This window comes from Sciurus carolinensis, chromosome 8 (assembly GCF_902686445.1).
Source record: "Sciurus carolinensis chromosome 8, mSciCar1.2, whole genome shotgun sequence".
NCBI classification, from domain to species: Eukaryota; Metazoa; Chordata; class Mammalia; order Rodentia; family Sciuridae; genus Sciurus; species Sciurus carolinensis.
In genome coordinates this window covers 144137405-144160746 of record NC_062220.1, presented here as the reverse complement: position 1 = coordinate 144160746, position 23342 = coordinate 144137405, and the positions used below count along the sequence as shown (strand labels likewise).

Here is a 23342-nt window from a genome sequence, read left to right as displayed (position 1 = left end):
TCAAGATGCTTCAATGGGAATGCATTGAATACACCTGACCTGCCACACGTCCCATGTCACAGCTCAGCCACACAGCGTGCTGTAGATGTGGGCCGTGTCCCTTGGTGACAACGGGGTGGCCGGGGGACTGTCCAGCATTGCAGCAGATGAGACTTCACACTTCAAAGCGCAGCTCCTACTGGATGGGTCACAGTAAAGCTTAAAAAAATTAAGTCCAGGACCGTCCATGGTCCTTGGCTTCTGCTGTGGCAGAGGGACACAAGATCAGCTTGGGGGCCTCGTCTCCGGACCTGGCACAGAGTGGGGGCTGCTGTTGCTCCGGGAGTCCTGGGCCCCGGCTGTGGCTGGCTCCCGGTCACGCCCGCTCCTCCTTCCTGCAAAAGCAACTTCCAGGAAAGAGCCGGGGAGGGGCTCCCGTCTGCTGGGCACTTCCGCCCACCGGGCTCCCCATGGGGCTCTGGACGCAGCCGGCGGAGCGGCCCCTCTCCTGAACGCGGCGCTAAGCACATCAAGTCAGAGCCGGGTGGGGCGAGTGACCATCAGGTGACTGCCAACAGGGCTGCCAGGCCCCCCCGGAGGCTGTGACGCCCGGGCCCCTCCCGTTCACTCTCACATGCCAGTGTCCACAGCAAGACCCAGAGCGGGGAAGGGCGGAGGCCCTACTCCATCAGGCTCCACGGCTGTGGCTGGAGGAGGCGGCACGCCCTCATTTGAGGACAGGGGAGGGCTCCGGTTGGTGATGTTCAAATACCCGAAGCCCCGCAGGAGGCCCAGGCACGGGCCACCTTCACCCCACCGGCTGCCTGGGAACCAGCAGCAGCACTTTGGAGCTTTCTAGAAGTGCAGCATCTCAGGCCCCACCTCACAAGCCTGCTGGTTCAGAATCTGCAACCTGACAAGGCGCCCGTGTCATCCGTGTGCACGATAGATTTGGCGAGCTCCAACAAACGCACCCAAGACGGGTTCTGGTTTGGATCTGCCGGTTCCTGACTGTGTGACCCTGGGCAAGTCACTCAACAACCCTGTGCCTCCCTTTCCTCACTTGAAAAATGATGAAACAGTGCCTAACTCCTAAGGTTGGGGGCAGAGCACCTCATTCAGGGCCAGGCTTGGCCTAAGCGCCTGGTAAGGGCACAGTTATTAGGCACCGCTGGACACGCACTGCTGCTCAGGTTTCCTGGATACGAGCGTGAGGAGACAGCTGCTCTCCCCTATCCAGTCAGTGAGAAAAGTGGCCCGGGTGCACCACGCGGATCTGAGCCCACAGCAGGGAACAGGGCAGACCTAGTCCGCCCAGAGGACCACATAGTCCAGGGGAGCCTGAGATTGTTTCCCTCAGCTCAGAGCTCACTGCAGGTCATCCCATGGCCATTTGGAATGAGACAGAGGCTCCCAAGACGTACTGGTCACTCTTACTTAAGGACAGTGAGTGGCAGGAGGCTTCCCAGGGAGCAAGGGTGTAACAGACCCTGAAGGAGGAGGGAAGCTAGGCAGGGAGAATGGAAGAGTGTGTGTGTGTGTGTGTGCACACGCGCACGTGCACAGGACGCAAAGCGAGAAAGAGATCACCAAGTGTGGACGGGGGTGCCTTCCAGGCACGAGCAACAGCGCACCGAGCACCAGGGACCCCTGGAACCGGAGGAAGACTCGTGCAGCTAGAGTGGCTGCTCTCACACCTCAAGTTGCATCAGAATCACCCAGAGGGCTTGCAGAAACAGGTTGCTGGGCCCACCCCTAGAATTTCCGTCCCAGCTGGGCTGAGACCCGAGAATGCCCACTTCCAACAAGTTCCCAGGGGACACTGATGCCGCTGGTCTGTGACGATGCTTGCAGAACCACCGCCTGGGGGCAGTCACGCGAGACCAGGAGAAGAGAGGTTCAGGGTTTTGTCCAGGCCAGACCATGCAGGGTCGCGGGGCTGCGGGGCCTGGCGAGGCACCAGAGGCCTTTCAATGGGCTGGGGGCGACCTGACCCAGTTTGTTTGAGGAATGTCAACATGGCAGTGGCGGGAAGAGCGGGTTGTGGAAGGACATGGTGACAGCAGGGAGCAGAGAGATGGGAGTGGCTGGTGGAGGTGAAGGTGGAGGAGAGGGGCAGGCCCAGAAGAGCCAGGGAGGTGACACAGGGATGGCCGATTGGGTGGGATCACTGCCTGTCAGGGGAGGCGGGGGTCTGGGAAGACCCCAAGCCTTCTGGTTTGAGCTAGTTCACTGGTGGCCATGTCATCTCCTGAGCAGGGGGACCAGGTTTGCTGGGGCTGGGGACAGAGATGGAGCCACCAAGATGTCAAGCACAGCTTCAAAGCCTCGGTGTCAGATCCAGGTGACGTCGTGTGGACATGAGCTAGGAGGGCCAGGGCTTGGGGGCAGTTCCTCTGCAGGGGCAACTGGAGGTGGAAAGGGCCACATCAGGTCCTTCACACGGAGCTGACAGAACTGTCAGGGGCATGAGCTTGAGCGAATCTTCGGTGGCTCTGAGGAGGTGCCGGAAGCTTCCACACATGTGCCCTTTCCTGGGGAGAGTCCACGGCTTTGACAGATACTCACGAGGTGGTGGCCCTACAGGATGTGCTGGTGGCCCTGGTCCTTAAGCTCCTTACGGCCCTCTCTCTGCTTCCAGGCGTCTGGTGGACCGACTGGAGGACATGAGGAAGAAGGTGGCGGGGGACGGGGTCAGCCGCTGCATCCTGTGCGGGGAGCAGCTGGGGATGCTGGGCTCGGCCTGCGTCGTGTGCGAGGACTGTAAGAAGGTACCCGCCCGCGCCCCTCCTGTCCTGCGCGGCGCTTGCGGAGGGGCCAGGCTTCCGCTCTGGGGGCCTTGGGTCCTGGGGATGGAGCTTGAAGGGCAATGGGCAGGATGCGAATTCTCCTGGGATGCTCTTCCAACGTCACCCTGACCCACGTCCTCCCCTGAGGCCCCTGAGCTCAGCTCCACACAGGACAACTTGGCAGCCTGAGATAAGACAGGCTGTGGTGGAGCCCATGAGTACCCTGGCTGTGTCCTGGCGACACATGCATGCAGGGCACGTGGGTGTGGACGGCCAGCCTTCTCTCACCCTGGGTTATGGGCAAGAGCCTTAGCAACCCCCTCTGCAGGGACCTTAGAGCTGCTGGGCTCTGAGACCACTTGTCCTTGAAGGGAAATCTCCCTGAGCCCTCCTCCCCCTTTACCCCCAAACTGTCCGCACTTGACAATTCCAGGGAGAGATACCCCTTGTCTTTGGATCTGCCTGGTTGTGATCAAGGTGATTCCAATTCATGTCTCCAGAGGGAGACACCCACGATGTTCCTGGCCCCTTCTGCTTGGTGGCCCATTTAGCAATTAGGGGGAAATTTATCGATTCTGAAAAACTTGTTTGATTCAGTCAACCAGCTAAGAAGAATCCTATGACCTATCGGGTTTTCCTTGCTGTTATGACTGTCAAGAAATTCAGCCCAAAATATAGTGTTCTACCACATAGACAGGACATTTAAACTTCCTTCTCCACGGAGAGTGGAACTTCTGGTCATTGTCAAGGTTGTCTTGGATCCTTTGAGGGGAAGAAGGAAGAAAATGAACATATGGCCCTTCCTGTTAAAAACAAGTTCCACGTTTAAATAAAAACTGTATCATTGGATCACACACACACACACACACACACACACACACACACATCATGTCAATGCTCAGTAGTTACCAAAAACAGACCGCAGTGGACTTTTGGAGAATTCCTTCCTCCAAAGCTTGGGAATGATTCCAATGCTCATTATTGGCAACAAGACTCAAATTGGAACTTGATTCTAGTTGACCTTGACCATGGAAGAAAGGGCGAGAAGGAAGGAGGGTTCTCATTCACTTTCCCTCCCAGGCCCTCTCCCCTCCCCCTCTCCTAGCAGCTCAATGCGCGGCTTGGCTGAGAGCTCCTGGCTCTTCTGTCCCCAGAACGTCTGCACCAAGTGTGGAGTGGAGACCTCCAACAACCGCCCGCATCCCGTGTGGCTCTGTAAGATCTGCCTGGAGCAGAGAGAGGTGAGCAGCCCCTCCCCCTCGCCCGCCCCCTTCTCCTCCGGGAACCAGGGAGACTGGAGGGCGCTGGGGCCTGGGCTTTCTGGCCGGGTCTTGTGTCTTCAGTTTGAAGGGGATCCGCTCAGCCATCTGAGAACTGGGTTTCTTGTCTCCTCGTCGGCATCTGTGACTTTTCTTTCCTCCTCTCCCGCTCCTCGTCCTCAGCCCTCTGATTTCCGTTCTCCCCTCTCCTTGTCTCTCACATTCTGGGTTTTCCTCTTCAACACCTGCTGTTTTTCTTTTCTCCGACCCCAAGTCTCTTCTCCGTTCTTTCCTTTCCCTGAAGTCTCCCCTTGGCTTGAGGCCTTTTCTTTCCCTCTTGCTCCTTCTCTCCGTGTCCATGCTTCCTTGCCTCTGCTGGCTCTCTCTTTGCTTTGTCTCTGTCTCCTCCTCTCTAACCTACTTTTTATTATTCATTTTACCCAAACTCAATACTTTCTCCTCCCAGTTTCTTCCCCACTTGCCCCGTGTTACAGATCCTTGCCTTCGAGATTGTCGCAATGACCATGTCCCCATCAGCATCAGGCCGGGGCCTGGCAGGAGGAGGCGGGCACTCTGCAACAGGGGAGTCCCACAAAGGTGCCTTTCCATAGGGCAGGGCAGGATTGAGGGAAGTCCCCAGTGGTGAGATGCCTGGTGCAACCGCAGGGCTGCTGTGCCCACTCCTGGGACTGAGCAGCTGCAGGAGGGAGCAGTAGGCAGACTGGAAGACAGGAACACAGCCCCTGTCCAGCCAGCAGGTGGGGAACCAGAGAAATACACAGCAGGACCTCACTGTCCTGCCAACTCCTGCTGTCCACACTGGTCAGCCTCCTGGGGCACAAAGCAGGGTGCAGAATAGTGGGATTGGATTTGACAGATCAGCATGAGCTGTTCAGCACACCACCCTGTCTGGTCCTCACCCACAGGGCAGGACAAGGGCCCCAGGTCTTGGGAAAGCTGTGGGCAGATCACCCTCTCCCCCTCATGTGCAGTAAAGAGCATGCCACGTCTCAGAGATGGACAGCTGAGGTCAAGTCCCTCTTCCATTCTCTGATTTTGGGACAATCCTTAACATTTCCCACATTCAATTTCTCCATCTGCACGATGGGCCTCATTGAGTTTACAGGGCCAACGTGTGGAAGAGATAAATGGGATTGCTACTTTGTCCTTAGTGCAGTGGACAGAGAGCAAAAAGATTTTGAAGTTGGCTCCTGAAGGCAAGAGTGATGGGGTTTCAGCGCCTCCCTCCCTCCCCAGGTGTGGAAGCGCTCCGGAGCCTGGTTCTTCAAGGGCTTCCCCAAACAGGTCCTCCCACAGCCCATGCCTATAAAGAAGAGCAAGCCCCAGCCACCGGTCAGCGAGCCTGCTGCCCCGGAGCAGCCCCCTGAGCCCAAGCACACGGCCCGCACTCCTGCTCGAGGTAAGACATGATCAACTTGTTCAGCACCAAGGACAGCTCCGGCCAACTGGTCTACCTGGAGGATGTCCCAGCAATGGGCTGGTTTCCACCAGGTTGGGGCAGCTCAGGGAACTCTCCAGCAGAGCCAGGCTGCCGAGAAACTTTGCTGTCGTCCCCGGTGGAATATGCAGAGATATCAAAGAAGGGGAAGTTAAAATTAATTGAGAGAGACTCCCTGCACCAAAATACACCCTGGAGCCTGGAGGGCTGGGGGCTGGCTGGGGAGGCCTTTCTGGCTGCTCATATTTCTTCTATCAGCCATAAGCAAGTGTGAAATTGGACTAATTAAAAGTGAAAGATGAATAGAAATGAAATTAGTAAAAGAAAATTATCACAACTCTTGATGGTATCACTATGATCCAAGTATTGTTATTAAATATTAAAATGAAGACTAAAAGAGATCCCCAAACAAAGGCAACCACAATAAAACACACTTATCTTAATTGGATTAGACCCCTCACTGCCCCAGTAAGGCCCTGGCAATAATTTCAATTAACACCAAGCGATAAAATCTGGCCCTAATGGCAACTCTGATGATGAACGCCGCCCAGAGTCTCTGGAAGGAGAGTCATAACTGAAAGTTTCAAAAGTTAGAGCATCCCACTGTGTCTCCCACAGAATGGCCTCCTAAGGTACTTAGCTCAGTGCTTGGCACCCGAAGGACGTTCCAAGAACGCTTTCTTCCTGGCAAGGCAGGAGCGATACCACCCCTCACAGGAATCGCCCAGCTGTCAGCAGAGGCTGCTTCCCCGCGGAGCCGAGTCTCCACCACTAGATCATCCTTTTCCAGAGCAAGCCCTGCTGCATCTAGGCTGCCAGGGTTGTGCGGCTGGACTCTTCTCTTCTAAGCCTGTGTGTGTTCGTACGGGCCAAGGAAACAACATGACATTGCAAAGAGGAGCCAGATCAGAGGGGAAGCTGGGAGGGAGAGTCTTAGAGTTTTTTAATGTTCTTGGGAGAAGCGAACAAACCCCTTTGTGGGCTTCTTGAGGAATAGTTCTCCAGACACCAGGGAATCAGGCTCCCCATTATTTCTCTCTCTAGCTGACACTGAAGACAGGAGAGGCCCAGGTCCCAAAACAGGTAGGTTCTGCCGACTGCCTTACACTTTGGGCCCGGAGTCCCTATACCCCAGTCCTCTGTTGTCCTTTGTCTATTACACTCACGCTTTTCCTTCCAGGACCTGAGCAGGCACCTGCTCCTGGGCGGGGAAGCTATGGGCCTCCCGTGCGCAGGGCCTCTGAGGCCAGAATGAGCTCATCTACCCGGGATTCAGAGAGCTGGGACCATGGCCATGGCGGGGGAGCTGGGGACTCCAGCCGGAGCCCGGCAGGTGAGAGGCGTGGGCAAGTCCAGTTACGCTCCTGAATGAGGAGAATCAGAAGGAATGTGCTCACATGGGGTTAGCTGAGCACCTACTGTGTGCCAGGGACTCTTCTAAATGCTGGTTCTAGTCTATGGCAGAGGAAAGACAGGATCGTGAGCAATTCTGGTTCTGAAGATCCGTGACTGGTTATGTCCATTTCATATCCTAACATCATGTAAGAAAAAAACCAAAATCTGCTTATGAAACACAATACAAAGCAGAAAACATTTGGATTCTATTTGTTAAAAGAAAACTGAACTTCTCAACTAAAAAGTGTCCACGTCAGAATTTAACTGTTAGCAGGTAGTTTGTGGCAAAGATGGCTAAATAACGAAGCAAATTTGAATCTGTGTATACTAATAAGCTGCTTTTTTCTGTTGAGACTATCATTCATTGTCTTACCCAAGAGACAATTACCTGAATTGGATGTCTGACATATAAATTATGCAGGAATAGTTCTGTAAATACATTTAAATAAACTGTAAAGATATTTAATAAATATAGTATTTATACTAAAAAAGAAAAAAGAAAGAAAAACAGGATCTTTTGCCTTGTTCTGAACAATACCTGGGGGAAAATGCTCCTTGGCTTTGAGAAAAGTCTCAAGACCCGTCCACGCTCTTCCTACCCTGGTTGTGTGGCCTCTGCTCTCTGGAAAGGGACCCGGTCAGCATGGCCAGGATGCCGCCGACAGGTGCTGCCATCTAGCCTGGCACCTCTGGGCCCCCCAGCGGTGGATTTATACAGCCCACTGGGGAGAGCCCCCCAACCCTAGGTTTTAAAGAAAATGCCAACCAGGTTGGGGACATCTACGTTCCTCAGACCCTGTCTGAGACCTCGGCGGAGCCCAGGTCTGAGTTGGACAGGCTGCATGTCCAGGTCCCACGTTGAGTTCAGATCTTCGCCTCCCAAACTGTGGCTCGTGGCGTAGCATCTCAGTTCCCCTTCCTGGTGACAGAGCGGGGCTCATGGGGTCAGCTGCCAGAATCCATGGCCCAGGTGGACAGAGGAAGGTGAATTTCTAGATCTACAACATCACAAAGAATTTATTGAGTGCTTACTGTGTACTTGACGCCGACCCAAGCTCTTCACACATACCATCTCAATGAACCCTTGTCACCACATCAGATCCAGGTGTGAGACTTTAGGGTTCCCATTTTACAGGTGGAAAAACAGGCTCAGAGAGGTCAAGCCACTGCTTTCCCTCGGCCACCTCACTGACAATTGGTCAAAATGACAATTCAACCCACATCTGCCCAACGCCAAAGCCTGTACTTTTTGTTTAGTCTTCCAGAGGCAAGATCTCTATTGCAATTTCTTTTCTGTATTTGTAAAACATATACAGATTATGTTTTATTATATGTATAATTAGCAATTTTAAGCATTTTTCATATATGGTTCAGTGACAGAAAGTACATTGTGGTGCAACCTGCACCACCATTGATCTCCAGAGCCTCTTCATCATTCCAAACTGAAATTTCATGTCCACTACATAGTAGCTCCTCCTTTTACCCATTCTCTCTCCCTGGTGACCACTACTCTTATTTCTATGAATTTGACTATTCTAGATACCACCTGTAAGTGGAATCATACAATATCTTTTTGTATGTGGCTTATTTCACTTACCATAACGTCTTCACGGTTCGCCCACCTTGTAACATGTGTCTAGATTCCCTTCCTTTTCAGGGTTGCATAATATTCCACTGCATAGATATGCCACATTTTATCCATCCACCTGCCAATGAGCATTGGAGTTGTTTCTCCCTTTTGGCTGTTGTGAATAGCGCTACTGTGAGCACACCATACAAATACCTGTTCGAGTCTCTTGAAGATATACTTATAAGTGGGATTGTCACATTTAATGACAATTCTATGCTTAATTTTTTGAGGCCCTGCCATGCTGTTTTCCGTGCTGTCTGCACCACTCTTGCATTCCTACCAACAGTGCACGGGGTTCCAATTTCTCCACATTCCATCGAACGCGTGTGATTTTCTGGTGTTCCTCGGTTTCTGCGGGTTTGCTGGTTTATCTGGTTGTTAAACCATAGCCATCCTAGTGAGTGAAGGGCCACTGTGGAGCTGAAGGGTTGCTTCGCATCTCCCTAGGATGAGGGGCGCCTCGACCTTCCCCCGTGCTTATTGGCCAGTTGCACGTCTCCTTTAGAGAAATGTCTGTGTCAGTCTTTGGGCCCTTTTCTAAATCAGGTAGTCGGGGCTGTTTCTAGAAGCTCTTCCCGTGTGCTGGGCATCGATGCCGCATCAGAGGCGCAGTTTGTAAATACCTTCTTCACCCCTTCCCTGGTCACCTCCTTCATTGGCCATTTGAGGCGCAGAAGTTTTTTTTTTTATTTTTATTTCGATAAAGTCCAGTTTGTCTACTTTTTCTTTTGCTTCCTGTGTTTTTAGCGACATAGCGAAGAAATCGCAGCGATGGAGATTCCCTTGACGTTTTCTTCTAAGAGCTTTATAGTTCTAGCTCTTACGTTTGAGTCTCTGGTCCATTTTGAGTTAACTTTTGTACATCCAACCCTGTGCTTTTAATCTCTGTGTCATCTGGCCGCCTGGGGGTAAAGTCACTCCCAGGCCGATCCTGAGCCCGCCTGGGATCTCCGTCCCTCAAGTCAGTGTGAAGTCCCCCTGGGTGGGTACGGCGCTCCCGGCTTCCTCCTGCTCCGCTCACGCTGAGCTAACCGCTCCCTGCCCTGAGTTCCCAGAGCGGGGAGGCGCAGGGACGGCGGCGGCAGCCGGCACGTCCCTCCCTGGTCCGATTCACACCGGGCGCCGTCTCTCTCCGCTACCTCAGGCGTCCCATAAGTACCGAGCACCGCCACCACGTCGGCTCTTCCTCCTCATCTTCAGGCTGCGCTAAGGTTCCTGCTGAGCGTGGGCTCTTCAGGAGGCGCACACCTGGATGGACAGTTGATATCGCAGCTGGACCAGCGGGTCAGGCACACCCGTCATCCTCACTTAGAGACAAAGCCAGAGAGGCTAAAAGAAACCCACAGCCCAGGGCACGTGGAAGTCAAGGCCTGGCTGGGGTTTGACCCCAGCAGCTCCCGGCAGCCTGTGCCCCCAGCTGCTCTCTGTCGCCCTCTGGAGGCCTGGAGAGCAGCTCCAGGGCACAAATTCCCAGGGAGCCACCTTCCTTCCAGAGCTTAACCTGGACCCTCAGGGTCCGCCCTCAACAGTGTGCACACCCTCCAGAGGTTCCCTGAGAGGGGCCTGCCCACCCTCTGCTATACTCTCCACAACAGGGGGCGCGCCACCTCCTAAATCACCGTCTGCTGCTGCTGCTTGGCTCAGCTGTCATTTGACATTGCTCATCCCACAAGTATTTATTAAGCACCCACTGTATCCCAAGCCTGGCATTAAGTGCTGGAGAGAAAGCCACTGTGCAGACATGGTCCCTGCCCTTAGGAGCTCACAGTCCAGTAGAAGGAAAAGAAACACGACCCAGAAATAGCCAGAGAGTCTCATAACCAACGTGACAGGTGCTGAGACCAAGGGGCACGGTTCTCACTCCCGCTTACTGAGCGTCCACACTGCACCAGTCACTAAGGACTTTATATGCATTGCCAGATGAAACCCCAAAATCCCCCTGTGAGGGACCTGGGAACCCAGAACAGCTAACCCTATTTTGAGAAACCCAGAAAGACTTCACAGAGGAAGTGGCTTCTAAGAGAGAACTATATTAGAAAAATAAATAAATTAGGTGCAGCAATTCCGTGTGTGTGTGGTGGGGGTGGGGTGCAGTGAGACATTCCAGGCGGAGGAACAGTATGTGCAAAGGTGCAGAGATGAAGCCTGGCAAGGTTGGCTGACCGTGGTCTCTGATTCCATAATATTGGGTGGTGGTAGAGGTGCCCCTCCTAACATTGGACAGTGCACGACCTGAACTACTGTACACCACAGCCCTCCCTTGGAGGTATTCCAGAGCCAGTCCATGCAGGGCTTTCTATGCCAAGAAAAAGAGCTTGAACTTGAGAAATAGTGTTATGTTGTATTGGAGCCCAATGGCTTCCCTGCTGCACCCAGCCAAAGGCTGTCTTTCTGTCGGAGGCTAATACCCCTGGTGGTGTTTTTGCCTTCTGTGACTCTGGAATAAAATCAAGTTTCTTTTTCCACCATAAAATTACCCTTCTGCCCACACCTCCAGCTGCATAGCCAGTAACTCATAAGCTATCAATTCATCCACCCAACATTTATTGAGCACCTACTGTTCTAAAGAGGGCAAACATTTATACAGCACTCCAAATGCCTGACGCCAAAGCAAGCCCTCGCCATTTCGTTGAATCCTCACAACAACCTGAGATCAGCCTCGTTACTATTCCCATCTTCCCTCTCACCCCTCCTATTCCACATCACAAGGCGATCTCAGCCATCACAATAAGACAGGAGAAAACACGAGACAGAAATTCAGAAAGGAAGAAGCCAAGTGGTTTCCACTGCAGATTACATGAGAGCTGCCAGAGGGGCCCATGGTGACCGTCCACTGGCAGTAAGAACGGTAGCCCACAGGACACGAGGGTAAACAGAAGAGAGGAGGCAAGTCTGCAAGGCCAAGCCAGGAGGACCGGGAGTCCCCAGTGTGGCAGTGTGGCAGGAGGGGAGAGGGCAGGGGAGGGGAGGGGAGGAGAGCAGAGGGGAGGGGAGGGGAGCGGGAGGCGTTTTCTCTTAAACAAGCTCTTCAGGTGTTTCAGTGAACAGTGAAGCCTGAGTCTAAAATCCAGGTAAACGAGTTTAGAATTCTTCCTGAGGGTGCTAGGGAGCCATGGAAGGGCCGGCCACTGCCTTAGCCTTTTACATCATGCACAGGTGACACAGGTGTGGCCATGTGATAGACACTCAAGTCCCACCTGGTGGCGCTCAGGTTGCTCCAAGGGGCCTGGGGCTCCAGGACACTGGGCTGTTTATGCCACCCGCTCCGAGCCGCCTTGGGAAGGCGCAAAAGAAACCCTTCTCCATAGCGGAGCCCAGGTCCTTGCAGGTAGTGAAAGCTCGGCCGCCAACCTGGGGGAGCCTCGAGGGCTCTGTCCCAGGAGCTCAGGGTGGGACGCAGCTGTGGCAGGAACCCGGTCACAACCCGGGCACCTGCCCCAGCTCCGCCTTCTACCCAGGTCTGGGACCAAAGTAAGAGCCATCGGGAGCCCGTGTCCTTCCAGGTTGGCCCGCTCCGCTCTGCCTCCCTCAAGGCTGGGCACAAAGGCCCTACGTGGAGGCCACAGCCTCCTCCCCTCCCCCCTCTTTCCCTCCCCTCCCCTCCCCCTCCCCTGGGGCGGCTCCTCTGGCCTCTTCAGTTCAATGTCCGGCGCACCAGCACCAGACGAGGGCTGGGGGACCAGAGCCCCTGGCGCCTGCCCGCTGTGTGATCCCACCGCGCAGAAGGGATGCCGGGCTCCCTCCATGTGCAAGGTGGCGGTGCTGACGTCACCCTCCCCGCGCCCGCCGGTGCTCTAAAGATGAAGGTGGCCCGCGGTGGAGGCCGCTCCGCGTGGCCAGGGCTCCAGGTGCATCTTACCACTCGCGCCCAGCTGTCCGGGGCCGGTGGCAGCCGCTGAGGACACGGCCTCTGGAGGGAGGCAGACAGGCTTGGCCAGAAGTCCTGCCCTGGCTCAGCCTCCCGCCCTCCAGTCAGAATGGGGACCAGAAGGCCACAGGCAGCACCGAGCGACTCGGGCTGCGGCGCCCTCGACGCGCCCGTGAGTGCCGGCTGCTCTTTCCTCAGGGACCCCTGCTTCGGGCTCTGCCTCCTCCTTGACTGGGCTGCGCCCTCCTGGAGGAAACGGCAGGCTGCGGCCATCTGCGCAGAGGGCGTGGCACTGGGTGGGCGCTCCAGGGTGGCGGGTTGAATGCGGGCGTGCGGGGCGTGAACCGGATGCGCACGTGGACTGGATGGCGGTGCGGAGCTAGCAAGGTGCCCCGGGTCATGAGCATCTGTCCAGAAAAAAGCCCTGGGCTGAATTCAGGAAAGGTGTGATCCAGCCGGTGAGCTCTGTCCGAGTCTGGGGCTTTCTTCCTGAAGTGGCGCACGTGCGGGGTACCAGGCCCTGCTGCACAGGCTGTTTCCCTCTGTCCACCAGCAGCCCCATCCAAGAGTCACAGACTCAACCCCAGCTGCCTGAGTTCTAGCCCTGACAGTGCTACTAACCATCCACAAGACCGTGGGTGAGCTTAACCTCTCTGTGCCTCAGTTTCCCCACCCATAAAATGGTGACCAGAGGGCACTCATCTTGTGGGATCCTTAATGTAGAGATTAAATAAATTCTCATATGTAAAGTCCCTGGCACAGGGTATGCACTGAATAAATATTAACTCGTGATTACAAGGTCGGTAGAGCTGTCAACTCAATGAGGCATCTGAGGCTCAGAGAGGCTGAGCAAGCAGCCCAAGGTCACACAGCTTATAAAGGAAATGGTGGGATGCATTGGCAGGTCCACATGAAGACAGTCTTTCAATAATAATGAAATGATATCAACCCTGACACGTGTTAAGTGCAGCCTGTGTGCCAAGCACTGCCTGGGTGGATCACCGTGATCTCATCATGGCCCCGTGAAATGGGTGCCGTAATCCCCATGTGACATGAGGAAGTTGAAGCCCGAGAGGACAGGTCACTTGTGCAGTCACACAGGCGGAAGCAGAATCACACACCTGTGCTTTTTAACACCCATGCGCAGCTGGGATTCTTCCTCCGAGAAAGCGCCGAGGGGGCCGGCAGGGCGGGCAGGAACGGCCAGGGCTGCGGCGTGGAGGGCTGCTCCTGCCCCGTCAGAGACCAGCGCCTCCCTGCAGTGCGCACGTGTGCACATGTGAGTCATGACGTGTCTCCTTCGCTTCCCTGCAGGTTTGAGACGAGCCAACTCAGTCCAGGCCTCCAGACCCGCCCCGGCCTCGGTGCCCAGCCCAGCACCTCCTCAGCCTGGACAGCCAGGTACCTGCCACTCACCCACCCACCTGCCCAGGCCATCACCCCATCCCTCCCGCCCTCTTGCAGAGCTGCTGAACTTTCTTCAAGATACAGCCCTCACTTGACCCTACGCTCTGCTGAGATGCTTAGGAGGAGGGATCGTCCAGGCAGACGCTGGGTGGGGCAGAGGAGGGGGAGCAGAGGAGGAAAAGGAGGGGCGGGGCAGGGGAGGAGGCGGGGTGGGGAAAGAGGGGGTGGAGCAAAGGAGGAGGAGGCGGGGCAGAGGAGCAAAGGAGTAGGCGGAGGCGGAGCAAGAAGGAGGAGGCGGAGCAAGAAGGAGGAGGCGGAGCAAGAAGGAGGAGGCGGAGCAAGAAGGAGGAGGCGGGGCAGAAGAGGCAGAGCGGAGGAGGAAAAGGAGGAGGAGGAGGTGGAGCAAGAAGGAAGAGGCGGGGCAGAGAAGGAGGAGGCGGGGCAGAGGAGGAGGAGGCGGAGCAAAGCATTTTGTCCAGTTGGGCTAGAAGCAACAGTGCGCCATTCCTCAGGGTCCCACCTCAAGTGTCACCACTACCACTTCAGAGGAGGTCGAGGCCCAGGAAGGTCCCGTGGCATTGGGGCTTGAACCTGGGCCTCTCTGACCCCCATGTGCCCCAAAGGAACTGTTCCTGCGGCCTCGCTGACTCTGCTGCCTCTCGGCCTGCATCCACACCTGTGAGATGAGGGGGACAGGCAGACTACCAAACAACCTGGCCTCTCGGCTACACCCCTCTCTTTCCCCCTCAGGGCCCCCAGGGGGCAGCAGACCCGCTCCTGGGCCAGCTGGACGCTTTCCAGAGCAGAGACCAGGCAAGTGTTTGCCTCTTCCCAAGAGGCCCCCGCCATCCGCATGGCCACATCCTCCCGCTTCCTGGTGAAAGCCTGCCCGCTCTTGGCTCAGCCTGCACCCTGAGACTATCCCATGGTGTCCAAGCAGCGCCCACTCTAACCCTCCAGATGGCCCATGCTGAGGTGATAGACTCACAGGGCTTCAGAGCAGACTGCCGGGCCTCAAATCCCTGCTTCCTCACTTCCTCACTGTGTGACCCAGGACAAGTCACTGAACTTCCCTGAATCTCAGCTTCCTTATCTATTGCGGGGTTGTTAGCAGGATTAAACAAATTGATAAACAAAAAACCCTAGCGTGGAGCCCAGCGTGTGGTAAGCCCATGCTAAACAACAGTGCTCACTGTGTGGGATCCATAGTGATACATGGTCCCCTGTCATCAGCCATCACAGCCCCCACCTAGCCACTGCGTTCTAATGTTCCAGGCACTGTTTCAGTGCTGTGCAGTTAGGGCATTGTGTAAAATAATACCTACTACTGTTGGAGTACCCTCAGATATGGTTTCCATTCTACAGATGAGAAAACTGAGGTTCAGAGACATTAAGTAATTCACCTGAGGTCACACAGCCATGCTACAGACCCAAGCTGTCTGTCTCGGGTCCGCACCCCTGCTCAGCACCCTGCACGGTCTGTTCCGCCCACGTCTGAACCAACTCCAGGCGTTCACTAGCATCACAGGTTCCCAGGCCCCGCTGCAGGGTCCACTGGTTCTGGATGGGCCTGGGAACCTGCATTTCAAAGCTTCCCTATGAAGCAGGGATTCATCTGTCCTCTCTCATGTCCCTACAGAAGTGGCTCCTGGTGACCCTGGCTATACGGGGGCCACCGCTCCACCCCGGGAGGAGAGAACAGGGGGAGCCGGGGGCTTCTCGGCAGCTGCAGCCCACCCGCCGGGCCCTTACCCCCAAGCAGCCGCAGCGGCCCCCCAGCCTGCCCCGGCCCCCGCCCGCCAGCCGCCCCCCGAGGAGGAGGAAGAGGACGCCAACAGCTACGATTCCGACGAAGCCAGTAGGTGGCCAGGAGGGAAGCCACGTGTGGGAGAAGCCACCCGGGAGCGACCCAGGAGCACGGCCCCGCCAGGGTCCCCCCGACCCGGCCCCTCACGGGCCAAACCCCACGAGCACAGGAGAGTTAGGAAAATACAGATTGATGTTTCTAGATCCTCAAAATGATATCAACTTCCTAAAGCTCCGTTTTAAAATGCACACAACGTCCAGGCCACCCTTTTTATCATCGAAAGGCTGCGTGATTGCGGGTGTCCCCACAATCCGTCTGGCAGTCCCTCAAGTCAGACGGAGCCGTCCCACGGCCGCCATCCCGTCCTGGGCGCGTCTGCACATTGTCAGAACTCCCTGGCGAATGTCTTCTAAAGGTGTCCAGCCATGATTCCAAGTCACTGGCCACGTCCTCTGGTGCCTGTCTATTTGATGATTGGCTCGCTGAGTAGCGAGGCCTGGGGACTCACGCAGGCACGCTCTGGGGACCTTTCTTCTCCCGGGTGCAGCTGGGAGCAGCGGGGACAGCTAGGGGAGGCAGGATGAGTGGCGTCTGGGTCCCGAGGTGCTCCAAGAGCCCAGTGGCCAGTGGCTCGGCCTCAGCCCTTCACGCCAACTCGCCTCAAGGCACAGAATCCACCTCCCGCATGGGGTGGGTCAACCGAGGTCCCCTGGGGAGGGGCTTCCTGACGGACCCCCATCCTGTCCCTAAGTAGTGCTTGGCACAGGAAGAGTGGCCACGATGGGCCCTGGACGTCAGGGGACCCGGGAGTCGCAGTTGCTGAGCCCCTGCCCTGCCCCCTGCCGAGTGCATTTGCTCCCTCATGGAGCCACGAGGCTGGCGACTCTGCTTTTATTGCTCCCATTTTATAGAGTAGCATATGGTGAGGCTCTGAGAGGCTCAGGGACTTGTGGGACCAGAGGCCGGCCTGGGTGAGCGTCAGCTGACCCCGTGGTCTCCACACTCTCCCCAGGGTTGGGGTCTCATATGCCCCTCTGCCTGGCCAGCCTAGGGCTCTCCATCTAGCGAGGTGGGAAGTCATTCACGAAATAAGTGCCCACATGGTTAACTGACCACAGAAGGCTCTACAGAGGAGGGCCAACCAGATGGGAGCGTTCGGAGCAGGGACAGGAGCGTCCAGAGCAGGGACAGCATCTTCCTCTCCTCTGTCACCTCGATGCCAAGCCCAGCCCAGGCACACAGAGAGTGCTCCGGAGATGTTTGTTGAATGAATAAGCGAGTGTCCTCCCGGCCCCTATCTCTGTCCCCTTCAGCCACCCTGGGTGCCCTGGAATTCAGCCTGCTCTACGACCAGGACAACAGCTCCCTGCAGTGCACCATCGTAAAGGCCAAGGTGGGTGAGGGGCCTGGCTGGGGCCCCCAGGGTGCTTGGCATTTTTAGGAGACTCAGGGGGGATGGGTTGCCGGACCCGTCTCTTGTCACCTATCTGGGGCGTGACAGTGATGAGGACAGCCGTCATTAACCACAGCAAATTCCTGTGGGGGAGGACCTCCTCTGGGGACCGTCCCCGGGGACAGGGTGCATTTATCAGTGGCTGCCTCCTGGGAGCCGAGCCAGGATCTGCCTGGGGCTGCCCACCACCTCCCTGGGAAGTAATGCCAGCTCGACTTGACAGCTGACATGCAGAATGGCCCCGCCTCCTCCTGGGCCTGGTTCCCTGTGCCAACAGGGCTGTGCAGCTGGAGCCTCGGCCTGGGCAGGGCCCTCATTGCTACAGAAACCAGGACACTAATATAGGCTTCCAAGTGGTGGGGAGCGGGCACTTCACAGGTGGGACTCCTTGAAAATGAGTGGTGAGATTGACAGGTGAGTAAACAAGCCCAGAAAGGTTCAGAAACTTGCCTAAGGTCACACAGCTAGGGAGCCCTGTCTGCCTGACTCCCCTTCTCTCTTTGGAGGGTGGATGGACAGGATGGGCCCATGGCCCGTGACGGCTGGACCCCAGCCCTCCTGAGGTCCTCACACAGTCGCCTCCGTCTCTTGCAGGGACTGAAGCCCATGGATTCCAATGGCTTGGCCGATCCCTACGTTAAGCTGCACCTCCTGCCGGGAGCCAGCAAGGTACCATCTGGCCTCGGCATCTCTGCAGGCTGGAGCATGGGCCTTGGCAGCCACTGGGCTCTCCGCTCAGAGCCTAAAATAGCCCTATCTGCCCCAAATCCATGCCCGTCCCATGAGTGCAAAGCCCCCTGGAGGAGTAAAGTGTGGGCCTAGGGTCAGGTCTGCTGATCCCTCCGTCTCTGAAGCCTGGGGACCGGGAGCAAAAATGCCTGACTGTGCCCTTCACCTGCTCAGGCACCTTCTGTGGCTCCCCAGTGCTGACCAACCAACACTGCTCATCTCTGGAACCAGTGACTTTCTCCTGATTTTAGGGCCACGCCCTTCAGACAGCATTCTTAGCCTGAGGGGAAGGGGCCGGCCTGTTAAATCAGGTGCCCCTAAGACTAAAGAGGACATGCGCACTCATGCACCAACAGTGCACCAACGCAAGCACTCACACACGCAGGCACTTCGCCTCATTCTTCCCTTATTTGGATCAAAGACAGCCCCTCACTGGCCCTGGCCCCGCCCACTCCCAGCAGCCTTTGCTTCCCACGAAGCCACACTTTTTTGTGTGTCCTCAAATCTAAACCTGCCTTGCAGAGGATCCAATCAGAGCCACTTCCGTGTCAGTGTGAATTAGACTTGTCACCTGCCCTCCTCTTCTGATCCAGTGACATTCCTCTCTCTTGGAACACAATCTAAAATTCCTCTAAGGCATTTCAGGCAGCAGGGATGCTGTTTGGGGCAAGGGAAGGCATCGTCCCGGGTCCCCTGTCTAGGGATGGGAGACTCTCATGTCTTCCTCCCGGGCTTATAAAGGATGTGTTTGCTTCTCAAAGGACAGATGCCAGGGACAGCTCAAAGGAAGATGTCGCTGCTTCCTTCCCTTAGAGAAGCTTCCAGAAGGGACTCCGTGCAGAGCATTAGCCCATTTGTCTCTGGCGTGCCTCCCCACGCCCTCAGAGCATGCATTTGGGAACACTAAGCCCCTGACCCTCCTTTGGGGAAAGTCACCACCCGCTCCGAAGCAGCTCAGGGGATGGGGCTCCAGGGACGCTCCCACTGAGGTGGCGTCTGTCTGTCCATCTCTCCGGGGCTCTAGTCCAACAAGCTACGTACAAAAACCCTGCGGAACACGCGCAACCCCATCTGGAATGAGACCCTGGTCTACCATGGCATCACCGACGAGGACATGCAGAGGAAGACCCTCAGGTACTGCAGGGCCGAGAGGGAGGCGAGAGGGGGCCAAGGCCAGGCAGAACTGAGGCTCGGGGTGCAGCTCCTGAGGGTCCCCTTTGAAAAATCCTCTGCATAGTTCTTTCCTTATTCCATTTACCAAAGCAACGTAGAGTTCTAGCGGTGTCCATGGGTTGGGTTCCAGGACCCCGGGGGACGCCCGTCCACAGAGCGGGGAGGCCTGTGTCTGAAGCGGCAGAGCGTTTGCATCTAAGTCCGCAGGTCTGCCTGCACATTCTAGATCATTCCTAGGAGACATACCTAACACAATGCGAATGCTGTGTAAACAGTTGCCACACGCCCTCCTTCAGGGCAGACTGAAAATATTTTCAAATATTTCCCATCCCTGGTTGGGCTGACCCATGGGAGCAGAACCGGCGGACTCGGAGGCGGAAGGTGTGTGGATGAGTCTCCCAGACAGAGTGCTGAGCCAAGGAAGCCCAAGCAAAACGAGCGGCACTCTGACTGTTTATCTGAAGGTCAAAAGCAGAATAAATGGTTGCACGCAGCCAGCGGCCAGGAGTGGGGTGAGCTGGGAGGCAGGGAGTCGCGAGGCTCTGGACCCTGGAACGGTCCCTATCCTGAGCCCAGCGCACATCAGGCAGACGCACCTGACCACGTGGACGTTACCCTGAATCAGGAAGAAATAAGCCCAGGGATGCCCAGCCCAGGGATCCAGAAAGAGGACACCCTCCTGGCTAGGCACTCTGCACACTCCCGACCAGCATCCTCTGCGAGCCTTGCACACAGTAGGAGCTCAGCTTGCTGCTCTTTCTCTTCCCCACCCCCTTATGTCCACGGCAGGATCTCCGTCTGTGACGAGGACAAATTTGGCCACAATGAGTTCATCGGTGAGACCAGATTCTCGCTCAAGAAACTGAAGCCCAACCAGAGGAAGAATTTCAATATCTGCCTGGAGCGGGTGATCCCGGTGAGTGCCTTTCCCAGGATCCCAGAGGCTCGGGAGCTGGGCTGCCGCCTTCCTGGGGCTGCAGCCTCTGTGGAGCGGGAGCCCTCCGCAGGGAGCGTGGGGCCTGTCTCGCTCTGCCGTGAGCTCCCAGTTAACAGCAGCCCTCCCGAGGCGCCCGGGGCCAAAGCCCAGCTGCTGCCCTCCTGCCCCATGGCCTTGGCCATGGGACTGAACCATTGTGAGCCCAGAAAATGGGCCTCGTAGCACGGTTACATAGGATGGTTGTGCTTAAAATCAACAACGACACCAAAAACACCCCAGGAGAGAGCACAAATGAGCAGCCGCTGTCCAGGAAATAAGCCGCCAAACCCTCCGGCCCGTCACCAAGGCACACGCCATCGTGCAGGGAGGCAGGAGTCGGCACAGCCCCCGGGACCCTGGCCCTCAACTGTCTCACCTGCAAAATGGGACACTGTAGTACGAGCCTCTTAGGATCTTTTAGGGATGAAATGTGACAGTGCAGGATCCTCGTTCTGGGTAGAGGTGGCACTTGTCCTTAGAGAAAGAACAAGCATCGATTGAGGTTTCCGGATGAGGCTGCACCCCAGAGCTTCCTGGAGAAGTCCAGAACCAGAACTCAACACACTAAGATTGGCAGCTCGGGTCCAGTGTTAGGGGAGGGGACGGAGCAGGCAAGAGGCAGCACCGGGTTGAAACAGTGGTTTGCCAAACGTCTCTCCTGCCATCAGGGCCTCCCCTGGACGGTAGCCAGCTCCCTATGGGGAAGCCAGGGGGGCCCTCGGGCTTCCTCGTCTGCCCTCACTCAAGTGAGTCCAGCTGGCCAGGAACCCAGCCAGGCACCCACCTGGGCTTCCCGCTGCTGGGCCTGCCCATCTTGCTGGGTGGGCAGAGCTGGCCTGGAACACGGAGGCAGCAGGATGGGCGGGGGGCTTCGGTGGCCCCAGGACACTGTTCAGCATCTTCTTTGTCTCTTTTCCCTTTCCCCTCCCTCCACCAACCCCACACGGTGCCCCACGGAGGACAGGAGCCTACTAAATGCTGCCGGCTCACCTCTGATCCTAGACTCTAAGGTTGGATTTTAACCAACGGTTTGCAGACTGTGCTGCTCAGAGCCTGAGAGTCTAGCCAGAGAACCTCAGGAGTCACAGGGGAAGAAGCCCCCGGTGGGCCCGACCCCAAGACTCCTGAGCCGGTCAGCTAGCAGGGGTTAAACCTTACATTTTACGTAGGTGTGGGATGCTCTGAACAATGGGCTCGGCCCCTCTGACCCTCAGTGTCTTCATCTGTTAACTGAGGACTGTAGTAGAACCTACCTCGTAGGTGGCTGTGCATTAATCCGTCTGCCGTGAGGGATTCCAGGAGGTGGGCCCCATAGACAAGGTTGTTTCCTTCCGTTCAGATGAAGCGCGCTGGGACCACCGGGTCGGCTCGCGGGATGGCCCTTTACGAGGAGGAGGTGAGCGTCACGGGCACGGGGGCTGCGCTGGCTGGGGCTCCTGTCTTCTTCCCCTTCCTCCCCGCCCCGTCCTCGCCCGGTCCTGCTGGCTCGTTGCCGGGGCTGCCTCACCCAGCCTCCCAGGAGGGGCAGCCCCGCCCCACAGGGGTGCCCGGGAGCCCCTGGCCCTGCTCACCCAAGGCCACCCAAGAGCAGCGCAGGAGCGGCCCTCCCTGGGGGGCGGAGCAGAGATGGGTTAACCCCGCCCACCACCCGGTCCTCCTGGGCCCCAGCGAGTGCCCTTGGTCAGGGAGGGGTGAGACCAGAGTCAAGGGTCAAGCTCAGCCGTGGGTCAAGGTCAAGGACGGGCATCAGCTCCGCCTCTGCTCAGTCAGGACTCAGTCCTGCGCTGGGTCAAAGCCAAGCCGCTGGCCCCGGTGCCTGGGCTCCCCGCAGGCGGGTCCCTCCGCCGTCCGTGGCGCTGGCCGGCTCCTCCTGCGCTCCGCGCGCTGCGCCCAGGTGCCGCGGCCACGTGCCCTCCTAGGCCTACCCTGCCCGCCCCCCGCAGCAGGTGGAGCGCATCGGGGACATCGAAGAACGGGGCAAGATCCTGGTGTCCCTGATGTACAGCACGCAGCAGGGGGGCCTCATCGTGGGCATCATCCGCTGTGTGCACCTGGCCGCCATGGACGCCAACGGCTACTCGGACCCGTTTCGTCAAGCTGTGAGTCCACGCCTGGGGACCACGAAGGGGCTCCCGGGGACCAGACCCGAGACCCTTGCTCATGAGACCCAGAGAGGGCCCAGAATGGGCTCCGGGGAGAGGCCGAGTCTCAGGTAGTCTGACTGGCGGGTCCTCGGCCCACGTGGGAGGCTGGCCATCCTGTCCCTCCTGGGAGGAGGAGCATGGGGTGACCCGGATGTAGCCCCGCGAGTCAGCCACGTGCCTCTACCGCAGCCCAGAGCCCCATCGTCCAAGCCGCTGCCTGGCTTCATCCAGATTCACTCTGGGAATGCTCAGAGACCTTAGATGTGGCGGTTATTCCAGTAAAATCCCCATCACGGCGATCCAGGGACTCGGTTAGTGCAGATCCAAGCAAGGCGCTTAGCCTCTCACTCTTTTCCCACGGCTATACGGCGACAGTAGCGCCCCTGATCTCCAAGGTGGGCCTAGGGCTCAGTTCAGAGTAGGGTCGTTATCCAAGACGCTTGGGACCAGAACTGATGGGGACTTGGGACGGTGGGGGTTTTTTTGGAACATTTGCACATACAGAATGAGACTTCGTGGGGGTGGCACACAAGTCTAAACCACATAAATTCACTTATGTTTTGCTGCACAGAGAGCTGAAGGCAAATTCATGAAATACCTGCACTTTAAGACCCAAGGCATGACATCAGGTGGAACATTTTAGATTTTGAATCAGAGGCGCTCCACCTACCAGGTCTGCACCTGTTGAGCGCCTTGGTGGAATCCTGCCTCACACCCTGGCAGCAGAATGTGCTTTTGTGGAATGTTAACAGTGTGGGCCCATACTGCCTGGGTTTGAATCTCAGTCTCCAGTATTCTCTGGCTGTGTGACCTGGGGCTTGTGGCTTAGCCTCTCTGAGCTTCGATGTCTTCATCTATAAAATATAGTAACATTGTGCCCTTAGTGCAGATCATCCAAGAAGGAATGAGATGCACAAGAGGTGGATGCAGGAAATGTCTGAAGGAAGCCAGGAGGGGTCCAGAGGAAGTCCCTAGAGAGGACAGCCCTGATGCAGGTCTGATCCCTGTGGAGGGGAGAGGGCAAGAAGGAAGTCTGTGCAGGAAGAATCTCTGGTGGCGGTGCAGTTGTGCACAAAGGCCCCCACGGAGGGGGCCCTGCACATCTGAGGATGAGGCCGCCTCGTGTCCCTGCAGGTTGCTGTGGGCTGAGAACAGACATCAGGAGGTAGACCTCAGAGAGAACACAGTCCTTTTCATCCCCGGCTGCTGGGGACCCCAGAGGTGCACTTTTGTGGGGTCTGGCACATAGTAGGTGCTCAATAAATACTGTTCCA

General features: G+C 56.8%; 1 protein-coding gene across 8 annotated transcripts in view; it reads left to right on the top strand.

Annotated features, from left to right (window-relative positions):
- Positions 1 to 23342, top strand: part of Rph3a (rabphilin 3A) — a 226224-nt gene that overhangs the window by 196789 nt on the left and 6093 nt on the right. For 4 of the 8 annotated variants that reach the window (XR_007109927.1, XR_007109924.1, XR_007109926.1 and 1 more), the window contains 14 exons: positions 2621 to 2750; positions 3923 to 4009; positions 5285 to 5447; positions 6531 to 6569; positions 6667 to 6819; positions 13694 to 13780; positions 14537 to 14599; positions 15426 to 15644; positions 16907 to 16986; positions 17641 to 17715; positions 18800 to 18909; positions 19738 to 19864; positions 21264 to 21320; positions 21868 to 22023. Coding sequence is in view for 1 of the 8 variants with exons in the window: in XM_047562442.1 (XP_047418398.1) it covers positions 2621 to 2750; positions 3923 to 4009; positions 5285 to 5447; positions 6531 to 6569; positions 6667 to 6819; positions 13694 to 13780; positions 14537 to 14599; positions 15426 to 15644; positions 16907 to 16986; positions 17641 to 17715; positions 18800 to 18909; positions 19738 to 19864; positions 21264 to 21320; positions 21868 to 22015 (1538 nt within the window). In the remaining 7 variants the exon portion in view is untranslated. The remainder of the gene's footprint in view (positions 1 to 2620; positions 2751 to 3922; positions 4010 to 5284; positions 5448 to 6530; positions 6570 to 6666; positions 6820 to 13693; positions 13781 to 14536; positions 14600 to 15425; positions 15645 to 16906; positions 16987 to 17640; positions 17716 to 18799; positions 18910 to 19737; positions 19865 to 21263; positions 21321 to 21867; positions 22024 to 23342) is intronic. The other 4 variants (XR_007109928.1, XR_007109925.1, XM_047562442.1 and 1 more) reach the window with 3 other exon arrangements.